This window comes from Dendrobates tinctorius, unplaced genomic scaffold (assembly GCF_039654945.1).
Source record: "Dendrobates tinctorius isolate UK_male_01 unplaced genomic scaffold, ASM3965494v1 ptg000173l, whole genome shotgun sequence".
In the NCBI taxonomy this organism is placed as follows: Eukaryota; Metazoa; Chordata; class Amphibia; order Anura; family Dendrobatidae; genus Dendrobates; species Dendrobates tinctorius.
Window position 1 is genome coordinate 5103153 of NW_027361840.1, and position 10292 is coordinate 5113444.

The 10292-nt window shown below is 53.5% G+C and overlaps 1 protein-coding gene across 1 annotated transcript; it reads right to left on the minus strand.

Moving 5' to 3' along the window:
• Nucleotides 1–629: 629 nt before the first annotated feature.
• LOC141053971 (2-oxoglutarate and iron-dependent oxygenase JMJD4-like) lies at nucleotides 630–6609 on the minus strand. The gene is made up of 6 exons (XM_073551124.1): nucleotides 5991–6609; nucleotides 5567–5742; nucleotides 4639–4763; nucleotides 2502–2745; nucleotides 2116–2262; nucleotides 630–1350 (listed from the first exon to the last, which is right to left on the minus strand). The coding sequence occupies exons 1-6, from the start codon at nucleotides 6172–6174 to the stop codon at nucleotides 1063–1065; spliced, it is 1164 nt and encodes a 387-aa protein (XP_073407225.1). The 5' UTR covers nucleotides 6175–6609; the 3' UTR covers nucleotides 630–1062.
• Between the last annotated feature and the right edge of the window lie 3683 nt (nucleotides 6610–10292).

The following is a 10292-nucleotide window of genomic DNA, read 5'->3' on the forward strand; positions in this document are numbered from 1 at the left end:
GCCCTCCACAGCAGTGCCTCTTTCTCATGTGGCCCCTTGGGAAAATTAATTGCCCACCCCTAGGGCATTGAGTATGGGTCTCAATGGGGCCAGTGAGGTCTCTGGGGGGGGGTTGACAATGGGCACAGGGAGTATGTGTCTCTATGGGGCAAGTGAGTGTGGGTCCCTGGGGGATGGCAATGGGGGCAGGGAGTATGTGTCTCTATGGGGCCAGTGAGTGTGCGTCCCTGGGGGGGTGACAATGGGCACAGGGAGACAGCTGGACTGCAGCTTCCTATGGAGGGGTCAGGATAGTAGCTGTTGGCTTTGTAGAATATTTGGCTGAAAACGCCCTTTTTGCCCACAGACCGCCATGCTACATTGCCGTAGTCGCCATTTCCCCCCCTCACTACCTCTTTCTTATGACACGATTTCTAGTTCGGCTCCCCGGGTTATTTCCTTTATGGCATATGGCGCCACTCCTGGTGACTGGAGCGCACTGCGGCTGGACTGTTCCACGGCCATTGAAGAAGCATTGCAAGGACTAGCGAGGGGGTCGCTCCCTTTCTGTAAAATGACTGACACCAGATCATCCCTTGTGGCCCGACACGCTTCTTGGACACCCTGGAGACAATCCAAATGTTACAGTGTTTTCCTGGGGGTCCGGGAGCTGGGTGAGAAGGGCAATGAGCTCATTGGGGGCACCAGGGCTGATGTTTCTATACCTGGGGTGGGATCATGTACCAGCAGGCACCCATGCTGTTATTTCTGGGTGTGAGCATCCAAAACTTGCTTTTTTTTAAGTTAAAGCTTTTTATTGGTTTACAGAAACACAGCGGGACACGTTCTGTCCCTGAGTGAGAAACTCAAGAAATATTTTGTGTTACTTTTTCCACTCACACCCAGAGCTGCACTCACAATTCTGCTTGCCCGTCACCGTTCAGGTTACAAGACCTTAAGTCTCCTCGCTGCCCCCTGCTGGTTCAGTGTCTGAGCGGGGTAGAGGATTTCTGCATGCCGCACACGCTATAGCACTCAGAATGCAGTACGACCACGGTCACATTTTCATCCTCTGTGCTCCCGTCATTGTATCACTCTCTCCAGCTCCGTCAGTAAGTCTTCGGGGCGGGGTTGTAATGTTTCTGTGTCCAGATTTTGGAAATCTTGGTTGTCCATTAATAAAACCAGAGTATCAGCAATCTTCCTGAGATCAAACTGTACATGTCGGGGCCCCGGGGCCATCACCTGGGGGCTCTGCAGGACGTTGTTCTCATGTCCTTCCCGTAAGACCTGAATTCTGTGCTCAGCAATGATCCTCAGGAAGGTGAAAAACTCTTTATAATCAATCCCAGAGCAGGATTTCAGGATGATCTGTGCAAAATATGAAAAGTACAAATGATTCCCACAGCAAGAAAATAACAGGGACGGGGCTCAGCACCATCGGGGAGAAAATGAACGGGGCTCAGCACCACCGGGGAGAAAATGAACGGGGCTCAGCACCACCAGGGAGAAAATGAACGGGGCTCAGCACCACCGGGGAGAAAATGAACGGGGCTCAGCACCACCGGGGAGAAAATGAACGGGACTCAGCACCACCAGGGAGAAAATGAACGGGGCTCAGCACCACCAGGGAGAAAATGAACGGGGCTCAGCACCACCAGGGAGAAAATGAACGGGGCTCAGCACCACCAGGGAGAAAATAAACGGGGCTCAGCACCACCAGGGAGAAAATGAACAGGGCTCAGCACCATCAGGGAGAACACGGATGGGGCTCAGCACCACCAGGAGAAAATAAACGGGGATCAGCACTATCCAGGAAAACATGGACAGGGCTCGGCATCACCCAAAGATCATGGATGGGGCTCAGCACCAATCCAGGAGAACAGGGGACAGGGCTCAGTACCACCTAGGAAACCATGAAGTGGCATGGTACCACAGGTAGAACAGAGATGGGGCTCGGTACGACAAGATACTCGGAACTGGGACAGGACTCAGCACAACATGGAAAACATGAACGGGGCTTGGCACCAGAGGGAGAATGGAGACGGGACTCGGCACCACCGAGGGCTAGGTATTATGAAGTGAAGGTCAGCGTTACAGGGTTTCCAGGATCTTAAATGATTAATGTTCTGTCACCTGACAGTGCTGCTCCCAGTCGTCCATCGTCTCCTTCCACTCACTGATCTCGCTCTTCACATCGCTCAGCTCCGCCTGCAGGAAGCTCCACATGACCAAGACGTTACACCCATTCACCCAGTTATGGTTGATGGAGATGGTGTCCTCCTGGAAGATCAGATTCATAATTCTTGATGTCAGAACTGTCTCCAGATTTTAATCCCTCCACCATATATGCTCTTATAGGGCTGTGACCTCGTCACCCGCGGGTCCTCTGACCACGTCACCCAGGGGTCCTCCGACCTCTCTCAGGTCTCATATCCATTTGAAAACTGTGGACCTTTCATTATGTGAAATAAACGCATAACCCAATTACAGGTGAAGGGGAATGTGGCGCAGCCTCTCACCAAATTGTACACCTGATGGTGCCAACCACTGGGTACAAAGATGATCTCCCCGGGCTCCTGTATGACCTCCAGGAATGGGGGGCAGACGTCGTGGAGCGAAGGTGCGGTCACATCGTATGGAAGGCGCCCGCTGCAATCACGAAGATTTTCCTCCTGGCCAGGCGGGAAGAGCAGCCACTTCTTACGACCACATATATTCGCTGACCAACTGTAGGATCGAAAGACGTCAGCGTGGAACGGAGTCCTGTCAGTGTGACATTATAGGAAAGGGATTATTATAATGTGGAGGGCATCCTGCAATCAAACACCACAGTAATGGTCGTCCGGCAGAATTAGCAGCAGTCGCCTCTTTGCCTTCCTCACATGCTAAACATTGCTGGAGAGCGACATGTCTACATAATTCAGTCAGGGGAAGGCTCTGCTCCATTGTACGACATCTGCTGCAGTGAGCGCTCTCAGCATAGCGACGTGCATGTGGGTGACAGCTGTGTGTACGGCTTGCCAGCTGCTGTGGATCTTTACTGCAGGTCAGCACACTGGGTACCGTGACAGGCAACATAAAAAAAAAGCCAGACTTAATTATGACTTGCTTCTCACAGCATCCTAGGGCGCCGCTGTGTGCCGCCATGCATCTGCATTGAGGTGTGATGTAGCAGCTGCACACAGCAATCCTTGGATGTGCCGCGGCCAAACACGCTGTGTAGCACCAGCGGAATGCTTCGCTCTGGCAGCCTAGGGAGACTGTGTATAGGGTAGTGTTCCTGATAGCAATGTGTCCCACCATGTCATCTTCATACTGATGGTGCAAGAGGACAGCGGCAGGCAAGGCAGTGTAGTCATTACACGGCGGCACGAGTCGCACTGTTCGCTCTCTTTCACGCTCAGCAGGTGCATAACGCTGGCGCGTCTTTCTGGGCCGGGTCCTCTCCTCCTCACTTCCGCTCATTGCCCTGACTGAGAATAAGTGACTGGAGCGTCGGAGTGGAGGCTGCAGCTGACCCCGAAAAAAGCGGAGCGGTCAGGACGAGGGCAACGGCAAGAGTGTCTCACAGTCCAGATACAAGAATGATAGAAGAAGAAACATGCAAAAAAAAAAAAAAGCAAAACACGCCGACACCACCGAGCAAACGTCACCGACACTGCCGCACAAACGTCATCGCCGAGCAAACACCGCCGCCGAGCTAACATCACCAGCACTGCCGAGCAAACCCCACTGACATCGCCAAGCAAATGTCACTGATACCGCCGCACAAGCGTCATTGCCGAGCAAACACCGCCGAGCTAACACCGCCGAGCAAACGTCACCGACACTACCGAGCAAACACCACCGCTGAGCAAACCCCACCGACATTGCCAAGCAAACACCACCGCCGAGCTAACATCACCAGCACTGCCGAGTAAACCCCACCGACACCACCGAGCAAACGTCACCGACACTGCCGCACAAACGTCATCGCCGAGCTAACATCACCAGCACTGCCGAGCAAACCCCACTGACATCGCCGAGCAAATGTCACTGATACCGCCACACAAATGTCATTGCCGAGCAAACACCGCCGCCGCGCTAACACAGCCGAGCAAACGTCACCGACACTACCGAGCAAACCCCACCGCTGAGCAAACCCCACCGACATTGCCAAGCAAACACCGCCGCCGAGCTAACATCACCAGCACTGCCGAGTAAACCCCACCGACACCACCGAGCAAACGTCACCAACACTGCCACACAAACGTCATCACCGAGCAAACACCGCCGAGCAAACGTCACCGACACCACCGAGCAAACACCACCGCCGAGATAACATCACCAATGAGCAAACCCCACCAACATCGCCAAGCAAACCACCACCGCCGAGCAAACATCATCGACACCACCAAGCAAACGTTACCGATATCAGAACTTGCGGAGCAAAAACTGCGGTATTAAAATGAGGCGGAAGTGATACTGAGGCAGATATTATAATGAGGTAAATATGATAATGAGGTAAATATAAAGAGGTAAATATTATAATGAGGTGATTACAGAAGCTTTTTTGGTCATTACTAGAACAAAATAATTGTTTTACACCTCACACTTCATGTCTGCTGTTAATGGAACAATGATGGGCGTACAGACACACACTGCTGCCGTACATACCAGGAGCCGGCGGGGCCCATGTACACAAAGCGGTAATCGTCCACGCCGATGGCTTCCCAGTATTCATTCAACCAGTCAGAGGAGAAATAAAGTGGCGTCTCATACACGTCCTGATCCGGGAACGCCTTGCAGAGAGAAGCAGGGGTCACACAGAGAACACTGGGGGAGGAGAAATGGACAGACCTTACTATTGGAGAGAAGGGGACACCACACAGGAAGGAGGACAGACGCGACTCCCGGGGACGGGGAGGACAGACGCGACTCCCGGCGACGGGGAGGACAGACGCGACTCCCGGCGACGGGGAGGACAGACGCGACTCCCGGCGACGGGGAGGACAGACGCGACTCCCGGCGACGGGGAGGACAGACGCGACTCCCGGCGACGGGGAGGACAGACGCGACTCCCGGCGACGGGGAGGACAGACGCGACTCCCGTCGCCGGGGAGGACAGACGCGTCTCCCGGCGACGGGGAGGACAGACGCGACTCCCGGCGACGGGGAGGACAGACGCGACTCCCGGCGACGGGGAGGACAGACGCGACTCCCGGCGACGGGGAGGACAGACGCGACTCCCGGCGACGGGGAGGACAGACGCGACTCCCGGCGACGGGGAGGACAGACGCGACTCCCGGCGATGACAGACGCGACTCCCGGCGACGGGGAGGACAGACGCGACTCCAGGCGACGGGGAGGACAGACGCGACTCCCGGCGACGGGGAGGACAGACGCGACTCCCGGCGACGGGGAGGACAGACGCGACTCCCGGCGACGGGGAGGACAGACGCGACTCCCGGCGACGGGGAGGACAGACGCGACTCCCGGCGACGGGGAGGACAGACGCGACTCCCGGGGAGGAGGAGGACAGACGCGACTCCCGGGGAGGAGGATATTGAAGAATAAGCATGTCATCTGTAGTGGGCAGTGCCGCCTCCTTGCACCTCCTCATGTGCCAGTCCTTCAGGTAGCGGCAGCCCAGGGCAGAGCGGTGGCCACTCTCGGTGTAGTCCCTCCAGTAGGCGATGTATTCTCGGAGGGGCTGGGGCTCCTTAGGATTGGAGTTGTATTCCTTCACATCACAATTTGCCACTGGAACGACGGCGTCTCCTGAAATAGAAGAAATATAGGAATCGTTCCATGTGATGACTAGTGTGAGCCGAACCCCGGGGAACGACTGGACAGAAATGGCACAAGGTGCTGGAGAATAAGGCGAAACATCTGCTCCCCCATGGACAATCCCCCACCCAGGCTCCATTAGGGGATGCGCTGGGGGCCGGCACCTGTCTCCATGCTACATGACGGTTGGTCTGATGGTCCTGTACCGTCTATGGGCGGCTGAGCCCCGCGGGACGTACCGAACACCTGCAGCAGGTGATCCCAGTTGGGCTTGTTATCGGCGGTGACCCAGGAGCGGCGGCTGCTCCACGTGCGGGAGAACTGGGCGGAGAGGAGGCACGGAGCGTTGGCGGCCATGTACTGATGGAAGAAATCATCATAGCTGAATGTGTCAGGGTCTCCTATGCGGTCAACGCGGCTCATGGTGGGGGAGGGGGGCTCACCATCTATTATATGTCTTATTATTACCGGGGGAGGGGCAACGGCACCATGACGATCAGACGTGACTATTATCACAAAGGGCCCCTGTGTTATCTTATTGGGGCCCCTCTGTTATATTATCGGGGCCCCTGGCTGCTTTCCTTCCCGGTCTCCTCCCGGGGCCCCTGTTATATAATTGGGGCTCCTCTGTTATATTATTGGGGCCCCTCTGTTATATTGTCGGGGCCCCTGGCTGCTTTCTTGCCCCCTGTCTCCTCCCGGGGCCCCTCTGGTCTATTATTGGGGCCCCTGGCTACTTTCTTGCCCCCTGTCTCCTCCCGGGGCCCCTCCAGTCACCCGCCGGCCGCTGTCCCTTCTCACAGTTCCGCCGTCGCCGCAGTTTCTGCTCGGTCGCTATTCCAGGCTGCACAGACTGGTCACGTGGTGCAGCTGATGACGTACAGGCGGTGTCACCAGGATCCCCATCCGTGCAGCTCCCGGTAACTGACGTTCCATGTATGAGGCGCGGCGGGCGGGAATGCTGGGAGTTGTGGTTCTCCGGCCACTGGGCGGCATGTGTTCACGGGGGGAGGTCATCTCTGGTCACATGGCATCACATCACGGAGGATGCTCTTTCCAGTGGGGGCGTGATCTGATTGGTTGCTGAGTGCAACTGCAGTAATGCCCCTCACGATTCCAGGCTGTTGTCACTAGCAACCGATCACGTCAGCCCTGGAAGATGAGAGCAGGAATTTGATTGGTTGTTGCTAATCAATCAGATAAGTTTTCTCATCTTTGGAGGATCTGATTGGCTCCTTCTGTGCAGCTCAACCAATCAGATCACTCCTGGTCGACAATCACTTCCCTGATGGCCAATCAGATTCCTTACATGATCAGGTCCTGCTGTCTGGATATTAGGCTTCTCCAACCCTGTGGCCACTGCCTGCGCGGATCACTGGTGTGCAGCGTCACTGTGGGTGATAGGAAATGCTGCAGGAGCGCAAATACAATATTCTGACGCTTTTATAATATTTTTACAGGATTTAGGACGTCCCTTTAATTTGCTCATTGAATCTTCAGACCAGAATCCTGACACTCCGGAGAGACTGTGATGGCGGCGAATCAGTCCTGAGCATGAAGCCAATCACTGGACGCAGCACTGGGTGCATCACTGAGCGCAGCACTGCCAACATCTGATGTCAGGTATCATCTCCATGAGAAAAGTGACCGGACGAGGGGAAGCTATCCCAACGATGCAGCCTCAGGACCAGCTGACGGCCCCCTGTGCCCAGGATCGGTGGCCCTCCGCTGACCCTACGATCGGTGGCCCTCCGCTGGTCCTGTGATCGGTGGCCCTCCGCTGACCCTACGATCGGTGGCCCTCCGCTGGTCCTGCGATCGGTGGCCCTCCGCTGGTCCTGCGATCGGTGGCCCTCCGCTGGTCCTGCGATCGGTGGCCCTCCGCTGGTCCTGCGATCGGTGGCCCTCCGCTGGTCCTGCGATCGGTGGCCCTCCGCTGGTCCTGCGATCGGTGGCCCTCCGCTGGTCCTGCGATCGGTGGCCCTCCGCTGGTCCTGCGATCGCTGGCCCTCCGCTGGTCCTGCGATCGGTGGCCTTCCGCTCGTCCTGCGATCGGTGGCCTTCCGCTCGTCCTGCGATCGGTGGCCCTCCGCTGGTCCTGTGACCAGCGGCATTATGCAGGCACGCGCCAATGGTTCTATGTTACTTCTGTCCCATCGTATCCCGCTGTCCCAGTATCTGCCAGGATATAGAAGAATCAGAGAGGACCGGGGTATGAAGTGAGCCCTGGAGGCGGAATCCTGAAGGAACGAGGGAGCCAGGGTTTGGGAGTAGCTGGGATATGAGAGGATACAGGGGCCAGGGCTGACGCAAGAAAGGAACAGGAGGAATCAGATTTCGGTACCAGGGGTGGGAAACGAGAGGTGTGGGAGCCGAGATATGATGGGAAATGAAATATGGGAGGAGAGGGGGCAGCTGGGGCAAGGGAGGATCGGGGGAATTTGGGAGCGTATCATAGAATAGTAGAGTTGGAAGGGACCTGCTGGGCCATCGGGACCTCCTGGGTCATCGGGATCTCCTGGGCCATCTGGTCCAACCCCCTGCTCAAAGTAGGATTCGCTAAATCATCCCAGACAGATGTCTGTCCAGCCTCTGTGTGAAGAGAGAGAAAACCAAAGAGAAAAAATCCTCCAATAAATTATTAAAATAGAATTTTTATTGAACCATGTCTAAAAATGTACAGAGTCACCCAGAGTCCAACCTGTCCAACCTGCTGCAATGTGCCGCCTTCTGAGGAAAAGATCTCGAAACGCGCGTCAGGGGGCACATTGCAGCAGGCTGGACTCAGGGTTACTCTGTGCATTTAATTATCTATGTATATTATGTATTTTTACCTATTATGCATTTTCTATGATGTGCAAAGAAGTATTCTTACCACGCCAGCTCTCAGCATTGTCTTGTATTTAATATTTATGAACTCTATGAAGTTTTCTTCTATTGAATTATCTTCTCCCCAGTTTAGTCATAGAATCGTAGAGTTGGAAGGGACCTCCTGGGCCATCTGGTCCAACCCCCTGCTCAAAGCAGGATTCGCTAAATCATCCCAGACAGATGTCTGTCCAGCCTCTGTTTGAAGACTTCCATTGAAGGAGAACTCACCACCTCTCGTGGCAGCCTGTTCCACTCATTGATCACTCGGTCAAAATGTTTTTTCTAATATCTAATGTGCCTCCTCCCATTCAGTTTCATCCCATTGCTTCTAGTCTTTCCTTGTGCAAATGAGAATAAAGATGATCCTTCTACAATGTGACAGCCCTTTAGATATTTGTAGACAGCTATTAAGTCTCCTGTCAGTCTTCTCTTCTGCAAGCTAGACCTTCCCAAATCCTGCAACCTTTCCTCATAAGACAGGGTTTGCAGACCGGAAACCATTCTGGTCGCTCTTTTCTGAACTTGCTCCAGTTTCTTGATGTCTTTTGTTAAATGTGGTGCCCAAAACTGGACACAATATTCCAGATGAGGTCTGACCAAAGAGGAGTAGAGGGAAATAATGACTTCACGTGATCTAGACTGTATGCTTCTGTTAATACATCCTAGAATTGCATTTGCCTTTTTTGCTGCTGCATCACACTGTTGACTCATATTCAGTCTGTGATCTATTAGTATACCCAAGTCTTTTTCACATGTGCTGTTGCTTAGCCCTTTTCCTCCCATTCTGTATATGCTTTTTTCATTTTTATTACCCAGATGTAGTACTTTGCATTTCTCCCTGTTAAAAACCATTCTGTTAGTTGCTGCCCACTGCTCCAGTTTATTTGTACCTTTTTGAATCCTCTCTCTCTCTTCTCTAGTATTAGCTATCCCTTCTAGCTTTGTGTCATCAACAAATTTAATCAGTTTACCCTCAATTCCTTCATCTAAATCGTTAATAAGATGTTGAACAATACAGGGCCCAGGACAGAGCCCTGTGGTACCCCACTTGAGACATTCTTCCAACTGGATGTGCAGCCATTTACGACCTCTCTTAGGGTCCGATCACTAAGCCAGTTATGAATCCACCTAACAGTTGCCTTGTCCATACCATAGATATAATATATCTACAGCATTTCCCTGATCCACCCAGTCAGTGATTCTGTCATAAAAGGAAATTAAGTTAGTCTGACATGACTTATTAGTTACAAACCCATGCTGACTCTGTTTAATCACTTCATTCTTATCCAGGTACTGACATACATGTTGTTTAATAATTTGTTCAAAGATCTTTCCTGGTATAGAAGTCAGACTCACCGGCCTATAGTTGCCTGGGTCCACCTTCTTACTCTTTTTGAAGATGGGAACAACATTTGCTCTTCTCCAGTCTTCTGGGACTTCTCCTGTTCTCCAAGAATTTTCAAAGATTATGGAGAGGGGTTCAAAAATTTCTTCTGCTATCTCCTTCAGTACTCTGGGGAGTAATTCATCTGAACCTGTAATTTGGAATTGGAAGGGATTTGGGTCAGAGTCAGAGGGCGAGGTATGAGAGAAGCGGCAGAGGCCGGGGTATGAGGAGAGCAGCACAGGCCGAGATGTGAGGGGAGCTGCAGAGGCCAGAGTATGAGGGG